Source organism: Amia ocellicauda, chromosome 20 (genome assembly GCF_036373705.1).
Source record: "Amia ocellicauda isolate fAmiCal2 chromosome 20, fAmiCal2.hap1, whole genome shotgun sequence".
Lineage (NCBI taxonomy): Eukaryota > Metazoa > Chordata > Actinopteri > Amiiformes > Amiidae > Amia > Amia ocellicauda.
The window spans coordinates 8,371,905-8,393,720 of record NC_089869.1 but is presented as its reverse complement, the minus strand read 5'-3'; the positions used below and the strand labels follow the sequence as shown (position 1 = coordinate 8,393,720).

Here is a 21,816-nt window from a genome sequence, read left to right as displayed (position 1 = left end):
CAGAAAATTGTCATTAAGTGTAAAAATAAATAAAAGCTTCAGAAAAGCTTGAAGTTTGAAGGTTGAAGTTTGGCTTTGGGGGGCCGCACTTTGGGAACCCCTGATATACAGGCACTGGAAATAAAATATTGGGTAAATACTGGGTATCTGCATCAGACCAAGACTCCAGGTTTCCAGATATGGACCCTGTATCCCTGTGTAATTACATAGCATGACAATTAAGTAAAAAAAATATATTTTGAAAAGAAAAAGAAAGAAGAAAAAAACATTCATCACCAGAAATGTGCTACAGGCGAGTATTTTGTGAAAGAAGAAAGGAGCGATTATCACAGTAATATATCTAAATTGAGATTAATTAATCAATACCTGAAATTAAAACTGTGATAAAGAAGGAAAAGTTCATTAGCTGTCCTGCAATATTCAGGCAGTTACTGTATAATGTTTTTGAGATTTTGTTTTATAAAGACTTCTCTGTTTATATATTGTATGTGGCCAGCTGTGTGTCTCCCAACTTGACATGCCTATACAGACCCTACCCTACCCTTCAATGTTTACCATAGTTGTCTCACCGATACAGTTCTTCCTACTTCCTCAAGTTCTCTGAGACCTCTGAAAAAACCTCTGCATTATTACCACTGCCTGACAACTTACTTAACTTTTAAGAAGACCCAGCGATTATTATTATCTCAGTTGAGTTTACTTACTCATTGATAGAAACATAATGCTTTAATATAAACATCTGCAGAGCATACAGCCTGGTCATAACCTATGATAATAAGTATCTGAAGATCTCTGTGGAGATCGGATTGGCTCCCAGCCCAGTGACTGATATTAACCTAACAGCTGCTAGGGTGGCTGTAATTTCTCTACAGTCAACACAGCGTGTGAGGGTCAGCACAAGCGGAACTACGGGCGCCCCATGGAAGTGCCTGTACAGAACCAGGACTCAGCTCAAATCTGTTTACTTTGGCCAAAATTATGAGCCAGAGCCTCATCCGTGGAGAGAGGTTTAAAACTCATTCCACACCAAAGCCTCAGAAATGTCACTGTATCACGACTCTTATAATTGCATATTATTACTAAAACACAGTCACCCGTTGTATAATATAGTTTAAATTATAAGTGAGGGTTGCATTTTGAAAGAATGGCAGTGCATGCTTTTATTGTCATGGTGATAAGGACATACTAATATATTTAAGCCACAACCAAAAGCATGTATTTATTTAGAAGTATATTTAGGTAACCTTTCAATTAGTAACTGACCGGTGGGGGGGAACAGGTCATAGAAGTGTCAGTGAGCAGTGAGCAGAGAGATGCTTAACAGTTATGAAAGAAGAGAAAGCCCTCTCCCTTGCAGGATAATTTCCCATATCATAGATTCATCTTTCAGTATCAAGGACTATTTAATGGCAAAGCAAAAATAAAGCAAACAGATACATCTTAAGGGCATGCATTTCACTGTAGAGCAAATACATGCATTTATAAATCAACCCTGCTTTCATTATCCTGCGAGCCGAGTTTGTGCTCGTTCTTCACAGGGGCAAAGCATGACCTTGGGATCAGATCAGGGGATTTTCTTTGAAAGCCGTCGCTCGGTTGTGGCAGATAACAGTCGCGCCATGCCACTGCTGCTGTCGATGGGGCCCTAGAGACCCCGAGGTTTAGAAGAACGGGAGGATTTGTATTCAGACCCCGACTCGCCGCTTCCACTTGTGAAGACGCGCTTATCCGTGACTCTACCGCTTAGCAGCCTCTTCATGTTTTATCCCAATTTATTTATTTCTTGTCAGCTTCAGACGAAGTAAAACAAGCGTAGAAGTTTCCGTGGTGTTAAGACTCCAGATGGAGGGAGGAAGGGGATCGGATTTCCTTCATCAATATACAGATTAGATTAAAGGCAACAAAAGAGCAACTGCATCCATATCGACACAAAAACAAGGCGTGCCAAGTATCCCCTCTCACTGCAGGAGGCCTGTAAGCGCACAATCATTCCTCTTCACTCACCATTAGTTTTAAATTCTCGGCTGCTGTGGATTAATCTAGACATTCCTCTCCCAAACTATTAACAAGGCTTTCTGAACTCCAAAAAAAAGAAAAACATTCACTGTCAATTTCTTGAAGTGCAATTAATTGTCTTGGGTTGTTCAACATCAATTCTGCTGTTACCCAGAACCTAATCCATATTTTTTTGACGCATCTGAATATACAATGTCTGTCTTGTGGACAAACTGTCAAAACATCTTTCCATGAATCTTATTATTAAAAAAATAAAAAACACCAGTAAAGAAATGTTCTTGTGTTTTTTATAGATGACAAACGAGGCTATGCCTTTAGTTCAACAGCTAGACACAGCTAGACGCACTTCTAAGAGAGATTAGCCATTCACAAACTAAAATGACTCGGTTTTGCCTGAGAGGACGTTAAGCTCTCGTTGATTAAAAATAGACACCTGCTGGAGGCCGGGGCTTTGGGAGAAACCGGCTTCGCTGGCATTGGAGAGTGAAGGAACTCATTGTAGTGTGAACAGAGCTCGTCCGACTCTGAGGTCAAGCCCTCTTAAGATCAAGTTCACTTCAGATCCCAAATATGTTGCGGCCGCTGCTTATTTCCGCCAAGGAAACCAATTCCATCACTCTGGGCAGGCAGCTGAACCGCAGCGCTGCTCCTCATTAGTTTGGTCATTGAGCGACTGTATGAGCGCTCTTCGCAGGAATCAGCCAAGTCTCTCTACTCAACTGCGAGGCTTTAAAGTTCACCGCAGTCAGTCATGGTCTGAGACGTATGGATGTTTCAGTAAGGCGGTACTGGAGGACTGGGACTGAGGCAGCAAATCACATTTTAAAGTATTCATTAAATACTAATGCAAGCTGGAAATAATTATATGCATCTTCCTTGATTTTTTACCAATTATTATTATTGTTGTTTTTGAAAAGAAGGAAAATCAACATATTTCTGTGGAGGCAAGAGTCCAATTCTATCATTTGAAAGCTAAAGTAAGCAACACACTTTCCACTGCATCCCATAGAAGCCGATTTTTGTAAATGATATATAAATGTTTATATAATGGTACATGGCCAACCCCTTGACCTGATGGGGTGTGGGGTTTCCATGGATCGCTGTAGGGGGTGTGAGTCTGTAAAAGGTTAAGAACCACTGAGTGATTACCTTTATCCTATGGTGAAACATTTCTATCCTGATGGGAGTGGTCTCTTCCAGGATGACAGTGCCCCATCCACAGGGCACAAGGGTCACTGAATGGTGTGATGAGTATGACAATGATGTGAATCATATGCTATGGCCTTCGCTGTCACCAGATCTCAACCCAATTGAACACCTATGGGAGATTGTGGACCGACGTGTTAGACAGCGCTCTCCAGCACCATCATCACAACCCCAAATGAGGGAATATCTTTTGGAAGAATGGGGTTCATCCCTCCAGTAGATCAGAGACTCTAGAATCTGTGCCAAGAGCATTGACGCTGTTCCGGCGGCTCGTGATGGCCCAACACCTCACTGAGACACTTTATATTGGTTTTTCCTTTAATTTGTTACCTGTCTGTATATAGCCATGTATAAAAATATCAGATGAGTACAATTGTAGTGAAACAGTTTTATAAAAAAGTGAAAGAATATAACAAAAAGTCAAACAGACAGAATAAATAACTGTGGATGTGCCATTTTTTTTTTTTTACAGAGAAACTTCAAAGAAAGTATTTTTCTTTTCATGTTCACCTTGCTATCGAGCATTTTTTGTTGTGAACCCCACCCTCAGATATTGTAAATAGGCAGGGAGACAGATACCTCTAGTGACTGAATAAATGGGATTGATTGTTTGACTGGTGGACGCCTGGTTGCATTCGAGTTGTGATTTGAGATTGATGCTTATTCCAGCACGGCTTCTATTTTCTTTTCTTTGACGATCTATAAATAATACAGCCATGTACGTGGTAATATGCTCTCTCGGGAGGTATAGAGGTATAGAATGGCTACGCTCATTATATTTTTTTACGGAAATATAAGATAAGCTTATCACAGCACTTTCAAAAGCTAGATACCCTGCAGACCTGGGACAAACATCGTGTGTTTTTCATTCAGCTAGAAAAAATAAATATCACCACCAACACAAAGAGTAATTGGATATAATTAAAATATTTCAACAAACTCTAAAAAGAGAAATGCTTTAATCCTAATAGTCTGACATCAAGAACACGTTTATTTAAATTATTAAAATACTAAAATACCAGGGAAAGTGGCTGATAAATACAACTTTATTTAATCCTTATCTTTGGAACACGACAGGCGGCAAATAAATGTAATTGTTTAGAAGGGCTTGGTTTCATATTTTACAACAGAACCAAAACCATAACGCACCGAACCGTCTGTTGACGTGCGTTTATGAAGAGCAGTGCACTCTGGGATATAAGGCATTCCTCAGCCTAGTTCTGTTTCAGAGAGAAGCGGTCAGGAGTCTGAAAACCTTTTATTGGATTTTAAAACATTTCCAATACATGTAGTACAGCAGTACAAGTAATTCAATCTTAAGACCTCACAGTTTTCACTTATTTAATCATATTAAGAATGCTTCAAAAGTAGAGTACCAAAATAGGACAGGTAAAGAACCTAGATGGCAGTTACAGACAGAAGAGATGCTTCATTAATCCCCTACCTGAAATGAATCTATCTGCACAATATAGACAAACATGATGTACGTACACCATCATTCAACAATGGATGTGAGTTAGCAAGTGTGTATAATACAGCCTTAGTACTGATGTCTGTAGTGTACTGTTTATAAATTCCCATCCAGGACTATTGGCAGTGTTGGTAAGATGTAATACAGACCAAATACAAAACTAAAGCACAAACATTTTCAGAGCAATAATACAAGGCAATAAGGCAATATTTTTCGTACTGCCAACTAAAGCCTAGGAGACGATATATCACTGATTCCCATTTGCACAAAGCATGTGGCAGTTTGATTATATTAATTTTACAAAGCTGAACTGCTAAGAAATCCCAGCTATAAAACTCTCCATTTAAAAACCTTGCAGGAACACGGTGAAGGAATTGTCTTTGTAGACAAACTCCATTTCTTTTAGGAGAAATATCCAAACACCCAATATGGTTTCTAGTTCACTTTTCAAATTCAAAATATAAATCCAACACAGCCTTTAGGTTATAATTATTATTATTAATAATCAAATTAGGATCTGAGAGACCATTTTAGAAGATCAACCATTTTAGAAGCATTATTGCAATCTTCAAATCTGTATTGATAATCAAAGGTGTAACTTAACACCAAATCATTAAAGTAAAATGTTTTCCTTAACATTTCGTACCCATTTTTGCATTTGTGCACTGGGAAAATCGATTACAATGCCCCTCCGATCCATCCACCCAAACCGAAAGATACAACCAGGGTCATGATGGCAGGATTGCAATGGAAAATCGACAAATAGAGGTTTTCCCTTGATCCATTTCAAGGTTGTGGAAGGTCTTAGTGATGTGCAAACCTTACACACAATGCACAATGTTCCTTGCTCGTGATTGGGTTTCTTTCACCACATCAAGGTCAAATCATCAGCCTTGCCATTTACAAACAAGCAGATTCACCTTCATTGACACAGGAAGGAGCATGAAAAAAGAAGAGGCTTCTAGAATGCAGTCTTTTAATGTATCTGAGGATGATTAATAGAGTGATCATTTACAACAGCAATAGTGGGAAGCAAGCAACAATAAATAACATGATTACAAAGGTAGTCACACTAGCTAAACAGGTACAACATGTCCTGGCTTAGGCAGTACAATGAAAAGGTGCAACGTGTTACTGTGTGGACGAGGAAGACAGAAGCACAAGCAATGAGCCTTCCATCATTTATTAGCCGAAAGAAGGGGTGAACTCTTTGCAATGGTAAAAATGACATGACCTATGAAAAGGGACATGTTAACGGAACATATAGGGTATGGGAAAACAAAACAAAAAAAGCATTATGGTCCCTCAACGACGACATAAAAGTACTGCGTCGTTAATCAGACCAAGTGTTTATGATATAAGGCATGGACAGAAGAGTCTCAAACTCATCGACAGTGATTGGTCGACATCTATATTGTAAGATGAAAAAATTAAAATGCTGTCAACACATAAAAATGGCCGAACCTGTAGCCATCTGTCGTTCGACTCGCTGGCATTGCAGCAGTGATGCATCACCCTGTCGTTAAAAAGATCTATGTACTTTCACAGCTGCTGCTACAGTCAAAAGTGGTTTTTTGGGATACTTATTCACAAATACAATTAAGTGGGGGAGGGGAAAAATGCTTTAAAATCTGATTTGGGAATCTCATTTCCCTGTTTATATCACAATTGAGAAATCAAATGATCACAACACCAAGGGACTGCGCTAAGTAAGTAAGGCATCATGACAGAAGTTTCAACTCGACAATAAAGGATGATTAGCTAATTTTGGTGGAAAGGTGCTGACACAGTTTTTGCCATGAAATTCTCAAATAAATTAGGGTCTTGTGAACCATGTGTACGCATGCATTTACAATATTTTATAAGATCTCCTCATGGGCGCTTGCTAGTAAGGTTATTTTACATATATACACAATGTTCCAAAGCTATACAGTGTACTCTGTTGGTATAAAAATGTGCATGAATAAAAAAAGTTATTTTCTGGCTTAAGCAATGATGTCACTCTGGTAAGTTACAACCCTTTGTTAAAACATTTGGTTCATGAAAAGTATGCACTGTATAGACAGACAGAAACCCATTACATGTTGGGAGTAAGAAACAGGTTACAGAAATTAAATAAGACACTGGAATCTATGTGCAATTCTTTTTCATACACTTGCATAAAATGCTCAGATATCGTAATGGGACAAACCTTTCGTTTGCACTCTAATACAGGATAAAACAAACCCTCAGTTACTGTACACCACAAAATAATCCACATGCTCCAGATAGCAGGTTTAAGAGCATTTCCAATACTGGACTGACATCGTGTCTATTCACACCAAATGGAATGTGTATTTATTCACGTTCGTCGTGCGAGACAGGAGAGACTTGCATTTAGACTTGCATAAATTGACTAATCGGTTAGAAATAATACTAGAACACAAACTTTTAAAACTCCCTGTGTTCTGTAGGCATCAGAACCCCGCTCCTTTCAACGTTCAAGTAATCGCAGTCAGCTCGTTCGTCATAGCATGTAACTTGTATCGGCAGTTTTTAAAAATATTCCTTTTAAACAAAACACTAAAACGCTGTCAAAATCCATACAACTGAACAGCTTAAGGAAAAATGTCACCACTTCAAAAATAAAAAACAAAACAAAATGATAGTGCGGATGGCTTTACATGTATGTCCCACATTATTTTGTTCACAAAGCAGTGCCTGTTCAACTGCTATAAATAAAACATTCTTACTTAAAACAGAGTAAAACACTTAAAATATAATACTTATATCATGCCCACTTCTAAGGCACAGACAACACAATGGTTTATTTAAGCATACAAATCAAACTAAATCACAAAGACCGTTTTTTTAAAACACTGTTTCAAAGACCAACGGAAAGACAGAGACTGGGACAATAACTCAGGTTTTTATATTCATCATATTTTTCCACTTTTCTATCACAGACTAGGGATCACAAGCATAAAAAAGTGCAATTGGATGGAGAAATGAGCATGAAGCTAAGGATTCTGGGAAGTATATTAAAAGCTGCATCTTTAATGTTCAATGTTATAATTACTGCACCCCATGTATATTCCTTAACGACACAAAATAATATTTGGATCTTCAAAAGAAAAACAGATTGAAGTTCTACAAGGCACTGCAGTTGTTGAATTAAAAGGATGTCAAATTAAAACAGGCTTGCGGACCCCTACAAAATCAATCATCATTTCCAAACCTTTCCTGTAATTATTCTGTGTAACGTTTTTTAGGCTGCAGTGTTACCTTGATAGGCTGCTGTAATTTTGAGATGCTAAAATAGGTTGTAACTCTTTACTTTTGTATTCTGGCCAGTTCCGAAACGTCGTCCTAAACATCTGACACATAAAACTGCTGATTAAAGTAAAACTCTACCGAAAAATGGTCTCCAGGCTTCAGAACAGAAAGGCAATGTGTACTAAGGCATAAATGCTTACAGGCCTTAGATTTCTGTTAATCCGTCCTGTTCAATCATAAACAGAGACCCACGAATTGTGTAGCAGAACAAAATGTAAAAACTGAATTCAACTTGATTAGTTTTGACCATCTTAAAACTTGGGTAAAAATAAAACACCTGAAAATAAAGAAAATTAAAATTGTAAACCCCAATTTAGTTTTTTTCTCTTCTTGAATTAGTTTTAAAACCAACTCCCTTCTTCATCCTATTGGCTGCGTGTGACTTCCCGCTGTACCAGATACAAGAGTTTGATGGACGCGACCTTTGACCCAGAAGATCGGATGATAGACGCATCCGCTGAGCCCTCCAGAGATCTGCAGTGTTTCAATAAGGTGACCTTGCGCTGATGCCAAAGTTAATGGCGGCCCGTCGCGCCCCCCCGGTCTCAACAGAGGATGGATTCTTCCACTGCTGCGGCCAAAGTCTTCCCAGTGTCTGGCTGGGAGTCTGCGAGGCTCACGGCAGGACAGCGCGGTGGTCTGGGTTATGGTGTAGTGGAGGCATGGAACTTCACGAATGCTATGGCGGCCAACTCCTTACAGAACTCCTCCAGGACGATCACGCCCTCCAACAAGGTCATGTGGTCAATGCTAGATAAAGGAAAAACAGATACAGGGTAACAGTAACCACTTTATTTACTCGCATATTGCAGCGATCCCGAACATTGAGAAAAATAAAAAATCGCTTATGGAATATGAAATGCTGAGGTCAATAAAACCTTGAAGGGTTAAAAAATATTCAATAGAGCAGATATGACACTGCTGTTAACCTCCGACACCTCTATATCACCTGGGTCAGATGTGTTTCAGTTTTAAATGTGGATTTTAACTCACCCAGGCCCTTCCGGCTCCATCCCCAGCAATCGTTTTCTGACCAGCAGAAGTTTGGGCGTGAAATCCGGAATGCGGTGGATCCTCAACATCAGGTCACCAACCACCTGAGGAGAAGAAACAAATCAAAGCCAGGCTTATGCTAACCAGCAGCCCGATTCAGAGTTTGGCAGCTGCCCTGCTCGGATATACCCACAGTGATGACTGTATATTCATTCCTTGGCTTCTGAGAGACCATCTGGTCGAGAGGTTTGAAACGGAGAGCTCACCAGCGCAGCCTGAGCTACCGAACAACATTCAGAGCAAGAATGGGAGCACACAACGGATCAAAGGTCTAAAACAGCGAGGGGATCCTCGAGCTCTTCTCTTAATGGGGTGAGTGACTTACCCTGACAATGACAGAGAAGAGAGATCTGCAGCCTGGGGCCAGGTTGATGTAGGGATCTAAAAGGTACTCATGTATGTGTGGGTGGGGAAACAAGGACAGTTTTGACAACACTGACGTCACTTGTAAATTGACATCGTAGGGCTGAAATCACAAAGTAGAAAACAAACAAAACAAAAAAATACATGATTTAGTTCAAAACTGACATTTGCATCTTTATAAACATTTTAAGAAGCTTAAAAAAGAATGAGATTGCACTGCTGGATAAAGACACTTGCATAAAAAAGGGCAAACCATTACGGGAACATGCTGTGGCTCATCATGGAGAAGTCAAATGTGAATTCGGTTTAATTTAAAATCACAAAAATATTTTCTTTAACAAATCATTACTTTTCTCGAAACGCTTACAACTTTCAAAAACCTTTCCTCCAGAGAGAAGAGTCTGTGCCAATTAGAGCAGTGAATGATTCATGTAGTTATTTACCTGATCGAGGATTCTCCCCATTCTATCAAACAGAACCTTGAGGAAATGTCCTTCAAAGAAGCTGGCATCCAAATTGCATTTCTCAAAAGGCCTGGGGACCCCTGGCCAGTCCCATCTCATGCAGATAGCGCAGTAATCCCGAAACTGAGGAGATAAGACAAGCTTACAATTATATCACGGCCGCAGGAGAAATTAGAAAATCGCTCCGGCCTGGCTTTCATGTTTCTTCTTAAATAGGTGCATGTCCCCTGCACAATCAGCAGGTTCTACAATCTAATTTGTCTGAATAACCGCCATGAAAATGAAATTACAATTCCTTGCAGTGATACTGAAAGAGGCAACTCATACAGCTTCATTGAACAAGGCGGTTTAAAGATAAAAGCAGAAAGAAAGAAATTAAACAAGCCAACAAACTCCACCTGTCTGTGTGCATCTCTGAGGTAGGTGTCATAGCCTGTGCCTTCCACGTGGTACGAGGATTTGGCCTCATCCGGGACTAAACAAAGGAAACTACAGAGAACGGGAAATTAAAACCGAGGTCGTAGAAATCTATAGCTGCCGGGCTGAACAGGAGCCGCTGTGCTTGGGTACCTGTTCACTATCTTGTGCACCTCCGTCTTCCCATCAGACTTCACGTGGTCTGGAGTCTGAGGGGGCGAGACACTCAGCCAATCAGGACTCGACAGTCGGTTGTCAGGTGACATGTCAGTGAACAACGGGTCTTCCTCTAGGTCCCTGCCGAGAAAGAAAGAACCTCAGGTCATAGAGAGGCGGTTTCATTATTCACATCCATATATACTCAGCAGAACCGGCTGAAATGTTGACATACAGAGATTTGTCAAATTCTTCAGCTCAAACATCAAGAGAGGAGAGTAACATAGCGAATGTAAAACACAAAACACAACCCTGGGTTTATGAAAAGGCTCTTACACTGCTCCCGGTATCTGTCCGTTCTCCACCACGTCCTTGTCCTCGGCACAGGGGGGTTTATACTCAGCGTAGTTCCTCTCCTCAATGTTGCGCAGCACCAGGTTGTAAATTATGTGCTCATTGGGTTTTTGCAAGAGGTGTTCGAACATGCGCAGGGTCATAATACTGATCTGTAAAAAGGGACGACACAGAAGACCAATAGAACCCAAGTACCTCAGTTTAATAGGTGTGGACTATTCTTCCCGCATCCTCCACCTAATACAGTGTCAATTAGTTGTGACACAAATCCTCCAGACTGCACAGTAATTAACCTGATTTCCCTTTGATATGACTTTCACTTGAATATATATATTTACATTTTCATTTCATCTCCAAACCTCACCTCATCAGACAGGTGATCGCAGTGCTCAATGAGCCGATGGCGTAGAGGGTGTCTGTTGATGTCCGCCAGGGTCTCTGGCTCTCTCTTCTCCCCCAGGATGAAGTATATAGTCTCCTGCAGGAGAGTCTCCGACGTGACCTGACGGATGATGCGGTTTAGGAGAGCGGTCGAGGTCAATATTCCTATTTCTGACCTAGGGAGGACAACCAGAAGACACCTTTTTAAAAGAATGCAGGAAACAGCACAGACCTTTATGGCAGCATACATGTGTACCATTCAGAAAGGACTGTCAATACAATTGGAAGGTGGAGGCTGCTTTTAGGCTTTTTTTGTTTTTTGTACACGGGACTGGCTGTTATTTAAAACAATTAGAAGATACAAAAACATGGTCTTTCTGCAGTCCCTGGAGGCTGCTGGCTGTTGGGAATGGGCTACTTACGTCTGCATTAACTGAGGCTCCATGACAGAGACAAAAAACCTCTCCCGCACTGATCTCGCCAGTTGCAGAGCTGCGGTCTGTCAAACGATTGAAACAGTCCCAATTAAAGATGTACATCACATTTCCTCTCTTTCATTTGTCTTTTTTAAAACTACAATCCACATCCTTCATAGAAGCATAAAGATGCATTTGGGCTGGCAGAAAAAGCGGTTAAATTGGTTTGTTGATTGACAATTGTAAGACCATTCTTGTGGGTGAAACGAATGGATAAAATTCCAGTAGAGGCCTGGGATTCGGCTCAGTGGCTTTCACTGCATTTGTGTTTCATAGGAACAAGTGTCCCTCTTGTGGCTATTTTAGGAAAGTACAGATCCTTTTAATTCAGTGCTTTTTACAGATAAATTACTTTCACAATGCAATACAATTACATGTCTTTCTATAGCAAGCATAAAGAGCACACAAGCCTAAATAAAACTTGTTTCTTAGTTTATACTGTATGTACCAATTGTACAAAAATAACACCAAGATCTGTATTCCAGAGGAACCAGACAATTCAAACAAATGTCTTTGTAGAGCAGAAATACCTTTTGTGCTTCTTTGATAAGCTGATCGCAGTAATCCAGCCAGGACAGGAAGGAGATTAGTGCTCGCTTCCCAGGGAACGCCGTTGCATCTTCTTTAAGGTTGTAAGCATCCAGGCTGCCATAGGGATTTAAAATATTACTACTATGTGGAAGAGTTCCCACTGCAAGCTTTACAATATGTGGTGTATGGAAAACTAATCACCAAATTAATTTCAGCAGATGAGAGCGAGTCTGTTACTTAAGTGCAAGCTCTTAAGGAAGTTTATGGTGCGTTTACAAAACCCTACCCCAAACAAATAACACACTAAGCATTACGCCACAGCGCGGCCCTGCTGCACGGAAGTATGGATTTCAAACCAAGAAAAACGTGCTGCTCAACATGCTGTCAAGGCAGTATTCCTAACCTCCTTTACCTCGGATATGCTGCTGTTTTTTCTAGAGCTAATTATTTTCCCAGTTGCATATATTGGATTCCCCGCCCCCACCCCCAACTCCACTGCCACCCCCTGAGATCTTTTACCGTTGATTGAAAAGGTGCACTTGACTCAAGGTCGAGATACCCTTAAAACACTCTTAAAACAAGGCCGGGAGAGAAGTGCCGAAGACGTATAATTAATCACCCTGATTAGAATTAGTAGCTGAGAGTTTCTGAGGGATGAGAGCCAGAAGACCCAGAGGCCCTGTGACCATCCCCTTTGTTCTGCATAATATTTAACTAGTGACGGCGGGGTGCCACACTAGTACCACGTTACTCCTGTGCCCTCATTAGACAAGCAGGACCCAGATGAAATGTGCCTACCCCCAGTTGACTGACTCCACGGTCTCAATGTCCAGGGGATCCATGGACTGTGGCAGGGCTCTGTAGAAGACGGTCAACCTCTCGGTCAGCAGGTCGCACAGGGCTGTGTTCTCCGTCAGACATTTGGCGGCTGCTGGCTCGGGCAGGCTTACTAACAACATCAGACCTTCACAGGCCTTCACCACTATCCGCCCGTCCTGCAAAGACCAACAGGGAAATGTTAGCTCTGATCTATCCAGCACTGCAACACCAACAATAATATGATTGTAAAGGAATGTCCCCCAAAACTAAATGTCCAAATTACTTTATTTTGGTTAAAAAGAATGTCTTCCATTTCAAGGAACTAGAACCACAGACACTATTTCGGCAGCGCTTGAATAAAAGCTGCAGATCACTCACAGGGCTCTTTGTGAGATTGAGCAAGGAGTTGACGAGGTTGTAGTTGTGGCTGGGGTGGTTGGCAGACGCCTCAGCCTGGGAAGGGATGGCTAGCTGATTCAACGAGAAAGCAGCCCTGTCGGCCTGCTGTGAAGACTGGCCCTCGGAGGCGCTCTCCAGACCTGGACCCACAGATGCCTGGGCCTGGCCAGTGTCTGGACTGGAGGCGCTTTTCATATCTTCAGCATTCCCCAGCAAGCCTTCTGCAGCAAGCCCTCGGGCAGCTGAGACTTTGACCTTGTTCTGTAGGCAAATAGTGTCAAAGAAACAGAACATGAGATGGCAAAATAACTCAGAAACAGTGAAATGCTTGCTTTTGAATGATCTTGGTAGAAATGCCATTCAAAACAAATCATTCTGAGTGTTCCTTTCCTTGAATAAATCTGGGACCCACTGCTTTAATGGAAAGGAGCAGAAATCTCCCACTCAATTTGAAGGAAATGAGAAATTAACTATGTCACATCTCTCTGGGTAAATGCCAATCAACCTTTCACAAACAATGCACAGTACAATTATAGAAGTGTGTGGTGTGTTAAGTTGCCACATTTGAACAATAGTTTCAGGGCACATAAAAGAACCACAACATTGCCACTAGCAGTGCACCTGCATGCATTTTAATGCCCATGCATGTATCTTGTACTCCATAGTCAGATACACACACTAGCTTGCTTCTACCATGGTTTACTTTCTTCATAATCCACCTACACCCATCCCAACTGACGTGAGTGCAGTTTCTGATCGCACTGACAGCCGAACTGTGGCTACCAAAGCTCAGAGTCTCTTTCCTTGTTATAGTTACAAATTGGAGCCATAGCTCTTCAAGCAATGATAGCATATAGCATATATAGAAGCCAGTAACTTTTTCATTCTTTGTGCATTAATTACAAGAGCCGATGTGCAGCATGAAAGCAAATAATCAAGCAAACCAGCATGTTATTGGCCTGAACATACTTTTTCAAACACTATCACAAACTATTTTACACCACAAATGTCTAAACTCTAAAAAGTCTAAATCTCATACGTCATGAAACATTATTAGGGTTGTGGTGATATATTTGTTTTTTAGTGAAATATATACTGTATACAGTATATCATATTTGGTAACAAAACTGCTACATATACTCTTTTGGATGAAAAGGTTGAATATTCTCCTAGCTATTTTGTTAAACAAATAAATAATAAATACACACATAAATGAATAAATTATCCCCAAAGAACCTTGCAAGTATAAAGACTGTCATATTTTTTATATTCCTATTGCTTATCTAAGGATATACAGTGTATATAGTCTGGCTATACCGACACTTCAATCACCTTGAAGATGAAGGGCTTTCTTAGTCCCAGGTGTCCTTAAAAAAACATAATATGCTGACTGGAATGTATTTCACTTGCTTGATGATCTTCTACGAGACTAATTTTGTCTGCGTTAGTTGGCCATGAAAAAACAGAACGTCACGTACACAAAATGTATGTGTTTCAAGACTCCCAAATCATTTCCTAGACACAGATTGTGGTATTTTCATTTTGACAGCAAAGAGTGTTTTTCATGTTTTTTTGATGGATTTCTGCAGAAAGAACAAACATTTCTAAATTTGAGGATTTCTGAAAGGTGCTTCTGTAGAATTTATAACCAAAGAAAATGCTTGAAATATGCAAATGTCTGGATTGTTGTTTGTGCTGTACAACATTTCTCTGTCAATCTGCGCTCACATGTTTTTACTTGTCAACTGTGGTGGAGCTGTGTTCCTTCAACTATAAGCAAGATGCCTTTAGGTTTAGGAGCAGACTGTCTTGAAGTAAAAGCTGATTTAAATTGAGGTAGTTATCTTTTATTTATTCCAAATGGTATCTTCAGTGGGGACAAAAAGGCCATGCAATTCAATTCAGTGAAGTGTGTGTTGTTCTGAATGAGCAGGGCATTATCATCTTGTGGTAAATTGCTGTGGATTTTGTCCGTGAAAAGAAAGCAATACACAGTGTTCTACTTTCCCATCATGCATCTTGTTAGTTACCAAGGATTTCGCAGCAGCTTGGCTAATTTCCTGTCTGCTGCAAAAACAACGGAGGACCGGATCCAGGTATACCTGACAAACAAGGCTGAAGTCAGAGAATACAGCCCACTGAACAGGTTTCACAAGAGACCGTATCCTTTTTCACCTTGAACAAAATACCATCAGCTCAAACAAAACAAGCCTCCCACAACAAATACATATCAAAATATTGAGTTGTTTTGCGGTGGTTACATACATTTTCCAGCCTGAAACAGCTAAACAGGTCCTAAAATCACGTTTTCAAATACAAGGAAAGAAAATCCAGCGTAATTAATCCATTCCAATGAAATTAAGTGTGTGGAATTTTGGCAACAATGTGACACGACCAAGTTAAAGAGCTCTGCCGTCATTAGTACCTCTAGGAAGAAGCTGACGAGATACGGGTCTTGCTTCAGCTTGGAGCACACAATGCACAGAAACTGTATCTCCTCGTTTTCTGTAGGAGCTGCGAGGACTTCGCCACAAAGTCGGATTAGTTTCTGGGGAGAAACAAAAAAGGGTATACGTAGCTACTTAGCATATGAGAAGAGTTAGAAAAAGACAGGTACTGTACAGAAGATCTGAAGCTTACTGGAATATTGCACAGGTCAACTGAAGATACGCTGTGACATCTTTCAGCACACTAAAAACATCACAGGATTAAATAATCTATTCCCTACAGGAAGGAACTACTGCCATCACCTGGCACTATTAAGGAGAACAGTTTTTAGTCATCTGGAAGATAAATGTATCTTTGAATTCTCCTGTGGAAACCATTCTTGTCAGTATTGTGAGGAATTCCAGTACTGCTAACAATATGGCATCATTCCAGCTTAGTTCAAATTGCTTAGCATCGTAGTCTCAGACACACTCACCTGCACCGGTCTGTGTACGTTGATATGTGGGAGGAGCGGCTGGCGAATCCGTCCCAATAGTTTGGTATAAAAACCCAGGACCTGCTGTTTCATTCCTGGAGGGCACTGCAGACAGAAAAAAATGTTTACAAAGGTAGTAAAAACAAGAATAGACATGCTGAATCGGGGAGGCTTTGCTCATACCATGATATCATGATGCACAAGCTCTGCAGTGTGATTAAAGAAGTGGATTATGAATTATTACCTCGCTGAAGTGCTAATCTAATGCAAAATTAAAGGAGGAGGAATGCAAAAAAAAAAACTTGGCTTATGAGGACCAGAAAAGATCAAACTATATATCTCTCTAGACCTTTGTTCCTTCAGTGTTAATGAGGTGAAGGAAGTACTCCGGAAAAGCTTCATGAGCTGAACTGAAACTGTTTCTTCTGAAAGCATTTATCTTCAGAAGGCTGAGCTTGGCTTTTACAATGCAGGAGCCAAGAAAAAAATGAAATTGATTTGCCCTCTGCTAGATCTATTCTCTAGGCAATTCCAGAAATACCCACATTTGATGGATTTCAATGTAACTGTAGTACTGTTTTTTTGTTAAATGTTGATATTAAAAAACATACTAGAATGTTACTTTCTGTTCATATAAACAAACTTATTCAAGCATTAATACTGTCAAAATCTGATGTTTCAACCCATGCCTCGTCACTTCCTCCAAGGGTATGTTTGAAGCATTAGATATTTCTGATACAACACTGACAAACAAACCACAAACACAACCTCAGCACCGTGCTCAACGATATAACCAGGGTGTGATCCGTATTAACAAGAGAGGATGTTATCTGGACTCTTACGTCAGCTTTGCCCAGTGTGTACAGCGTCTCCAGGATCTTGTGGTGGAGGAGATACTCCATACAGGGCCCAGTCTCTCCCGATTCCCGCTCATTCTCCTCCTGAATCAGGATGTCAAGCATCTGCTCCAGGTGCGAAGGAATGTTTGTGTCTGTCACTGGAGCTTTATCATCTGAAACCGACCGGAAACACAAAGAGGGGCTTATCTTAATTGGTTCAACTAATCCAGAACATTCACTTGCCATGTAAATTCGCCACGTTGCAAGAGCCGATGAGAAGATAACTGGCATTTAGTGTGAATTCCAAATGAATATTATTACATTTGTAAGACACCTGTGAAGTACAGACATTTAATTTTGAATAGAAGAGTTTTCCAAAGCCAAACACTGTAGGTTTTAGACAGGAAACATTTATTTATTAGTATCAATGTAAACAAAGTTAAGCACCTTCTGCAACAGTGTTACAAAAGCCTAGAGTTTATTTTAAGTCTATATCTTCAGCTGAGAAATATGATCAAAACGAGAAAGGCAGAAAGCCCATCTTTTGGCACTTCCTGTACAATATGTTACCTGATGTCTCAATATAATAATGTGTTATAGCTTTCCAGTGGTACACAAAGTCCTCCTGCAAAGGTAGTGAAGGAGCAAGCTGTAAGACAAAAAAGGGAAATAATTCAGGGTTTTATTTCAAATGGGATAACAACAAAGAAGTCAATGCATTTACGTAATCCAGCAGTAAGCAATGCAGTTTCTGAACTGTAACACTTGGATTCCCCTTGAAGTGAAACCATAAATGCATTAACAATTGCAAACCATTTTTTTCTTTAAAAACAAACAAACAAAAAAGAATGCTTGCATGTATAGTATTTCCGGTAAAAAATATTATAATCGCATGGTACTGGTATGGTGTTTTGAAGGGAGAATGCAAGCAAATGAAGATGAATTAATCTTGCACTAAGGGCCTTGTTTTAAAATCCTCTTTAATATAATAATACACAAACATTTAAAGCATACATTTCAAGTCTTTATTGCAAAGCTATACGAGACCAAAATTGAGCTCTTTGGCATCAACTCAACTTGCCGTGTTTAGAGGAGGAGGAATGACCCCAAGAACACCATCCCCACCGTCAAACATGGAGGTGGAAACATTATGCTTTGGGGGTGTTTTTCTGCTAAGGGGACAGGACAACTGCACCGCATCAAAGGGACGATGGACGGGGCCATGTACCGTCAAATCTTGGGTGAGAACCTCCTTCCCTCAGCCAGGGCATTGAAAATGGGTCGTGGATGGGTAATCCAGCATGACAATGACCCAAAACACACAGCCAAGGCAACAAAGGAGTGGCTCAAGAAGAAGCACATTAAGGTCCTGGAGTGGCCTAGCCAGTCTCCAGACCTTAATCCCATAGAAAATCTGTGGAGGGAGCTGAAGGTTCGAGTTGCCAAACGTCAGCCTCGAAACCTTAATGACTTGGAGAGGATCTGCAAAGAGGAGTGGGACAAAATCCCTCCTGAGATGTGTGCAAACCTGGTGGCCAACGACAAGAAACGTCTGACCTCTGTGATTGCCAACAAGGGTTTTGCCACCAAGTACTAAGTCGAGGGGGTCAAATACTTATTTCACTCATTAACATGCAAATCAATTTATAACTTTTTTGAAATGCGTTTTCTGGATTTTTTTGTTGTTATTCTGTCTCTCACTGTTAAAATACACCTACCATTAAAATTATAGACTGATCATTTCTTTGTCAGTGGGCAAACGTACAAAATCAGCAGGGGATTTCCCCTCACTGTATCATCATATTGCACAGCCCTAATCTGAACAAATGATGTCTAAAAGTACAAAACACAATTATGCAAAGGCTGAAGATTGCCTGTATGACAATACTCAAAGTTTCTGTTGAGCAATGTTACACTGTAGATATAAAAGCTGTGATATCTCTCAACAGCTTTAAAATTAAATCAAGGGTCTCTTTGGCACTTGCAATAATAATCTGACCTTTGGGCCCACACATCTGCAGAGCTGTATCGTCAGATATTGTGTACTGAGCATGCCTACCCCATCATACATTATATTGTGAATTGAAAAAAAAATAACAATTAGCTAGCCTAATACACAAGAAAATTACACATGCGATGCTTGAACCGATTCTGACTGACAACTTACATAATATAAAAGGACCACCAATAATTGTATGTAATGTACCGAATAGGAAACAAATAAAACACCCATTTACTGACTCTACAAATAACACGCACAATACAGAATACAGCTGGTCTCCCAAAAGAGTTACTGCATTTTCCTAGAGATAGCACAGTTCTTGAGAACGATCGTTCAACAGTGCTGGAACGACGTCAGCTGTCCACCTGCTGTTATTTATTTTACTTCAGGCGCTCTCTTCCTCTGCCGAACCTCTTCCTGCATCACTACTGTACAATACAACCCCAATGGGGAAAACGAGCAGAGAATTTTGAAAACTAAAAGACATCTCAAGATCACAAATAACGTCTTCGAATTCCCAATTCATCTCTGTAGCTCTTTGGGTCGAAAATACATCTGATGACATTTATACTGTGCATAACAATTTCGGCATGGATTGAGTTATAGTAAGAATGCAGAAATATTTACTTGGTAAATTATGTTATTCTTCATTTTGTGATTTGTATTTGTAACTAATGAATATTAAATGGAAATACTTTCATATAATAAAATAAACACACATAAAAACAAATAAAAGGCTATTCTTAACAGATTTAGCAGTATGCTATGTTATACATTTTGCACAGTATTGTGTTAAGATTCTATCTAAGTGGATATAGCATGCTACTCTAATGTAGGGTTGCCTTTTTGGTCTCTTTTTTGGGTGACTGTCCCTGGAAATATGCAATATTTTCCTGGACATTCATTTTGTCCGCTTCCTAAATTCAGCATCATTACAATCACATTACAATTGTACATGTTGTTCTGCCCTCACATGCATTGTGAGCTATTCTGCAAACCCATGCGGTCCATGCAGCCCATAAATAAACCAAAAAACACATTATTGACTATACGCAAGTTGCATTTTATTAGTCATCACCCATCTCACTTAGGGCACCCTACCTTGACTAAAGTGCATGTCTTTTACAGAGCTGAAGACTTTTGAGGTGTGTGTGTTTATTTACATGGTGTGTTAATGTTTGTTAACTACTCCTATATGCTTTTTTGGTTCTTTGTAAGAAATGGCTCTGTTGTCACAGGTGGCAACCCAATCCAATGGTGTGCCAACTGGGAGTCAAGAAGCCATGATGGACGATAGACAGTCAACTGGTACTCAGTAGTCAGTAGGTCTTGTAGGTGGCGTTCTTGTAACGCAGGTGTCCGCAATTCTGCGCAGATCTGCAGAATCCCACCGATCCCATTGGTGGAGCAGGGCAGACCCGCGCAGAACTGCGGAAATCTGCGTTACCTATCTTTCACAGTGCATGCCAAGTCAACACTACAGAAAAAGAAAAACGAGTTTTCGCAGGAATGTCAGCCCCAAGCGCAGTCATTCAGTCCCAATGTTTCAGTTTTTAGTGGCAAGAGTCGCCCCCCCCCCATTGTGCACACAGCATCAATACAAATACCATTTTACCAGTCAATGCCCTAGCTGCTGCTAATTAAGATCGCAGCCCAGGACTTTACATTGCTTTATCAGGCTACAGAGAATACAGGTGCGATACATACATGTTACATAAGCGTGTCGGTCACGGACTACTGTGTTAGGGGACCTCAGGCTTCACGGTATGTCAATCTTGAAGACAGTGGACACTAATCGTGGGACAGATGAAACGTCGACGAACTCGTTAAAACCCCAGTTTTACGTTGTTGTCTCGAAAATAAATTTACAACGCACAGCGAATTCAATCCTATTCGAGGCCTACGTTTTATATAGCATGGGAACACCAGGAAATTATCCGTCAGGACAACGTTTAAAAACAACGAATAGGAAACAGACCTATATATATTTACGATACGCGTTTTGACGTGTTACAGAGCCGACTAACAAACCCCTATACACGTACTGGACAGCCTAGTTTATTTGGCAGTCTTGTGTCATTAGGCCCATTTCTCTCCGCCCTCGAGTGCCTGCCCTAGCCGCTCGCTCCGTGCCTCCTTGCGGCTGCTGGCGTGAACACTCACCGCCTCCACTGCGTGCTGGAGGATGGAGGTGAATTTGGAGAACATCTTGTGCTTGGACTGGAGCAGCTTCTCCCGAGAAGACCTAGAGAATTCCTCTATCTTCTTCCTGTGGTGCCCGCCGCGATCCAGATTGGAGGTTTCATAAAGCGACCCTCAATACACGAAGGAAAATTAAAATATTAAAACCAGAAACGGGGAGACGGACGCACCGGGCAGCCCTCCCTCAGCTGGGCACTGTAAACACACAACACCTAGAGACACCGTGGCACTCCGGCGGCGCAGCGCACCGTCCTGCCGCTAGGGGGAGCGCGAAGGAGGCCCGCTCTGTCGCCCCCTAGCATAAGGAACCGGTAAGGTAATGTGCTTTTCCTAATAAATAAAGAAGATTGTTTTGTTTCAGTTATGTAGATTCTTTTTTGACCCTGCTACTTTTATATTGAATCCAAACTTTCTCTACCTCTAGCCTGT

The 21,816-nt window shown here is 40.7% G+C and overlaps 1 protein-coding gene across 1 annotated transcript; it reads right to left on the bottom strand.

Moving 5' to 3' along the window:
• Positions 1-5,652: 5,652 nt before the first annotated feature.
• On the bottom strand, positions 5,653-21,618 carry fhip2a (FHF complex subunit HOOK interacting protein 2). The gene is made up of 17 exons (XM_066692824.1): positions 21,349-21,618; positions 17,754-17,832; positions 17,187-17,356; positions 16,345-16,449; positions 15,847-15,969; positions 13,401-13,682; positions 13,002-13,198; positions 12,203-12,317; positions 11,619-11,695; positions 11,180-11,372; positions 10,798-10,967; positions 10,459-10,602; positions 10,287-10,377; positions 9,868-10,011; positions 9,387-9,527; positions 9,002-9,105; positions 5,653-8,758 (listed from the first exon to the last, which is right to left on the bottom strand). Exons 1-17 carry the CDS (start codon positions 21,391-21,393, stop codon positions 8,653-8,655), a joined length of 2,286 nt encoding a protein of 761 aa, XP_066548921.1. The 5' UTR covers positions 21,394-21,618; the 3' UTR covers positions 5,653-8,652.
• Between the last annotated feature and the right edge of the window lie 198 nt (positions 21,619-21,816).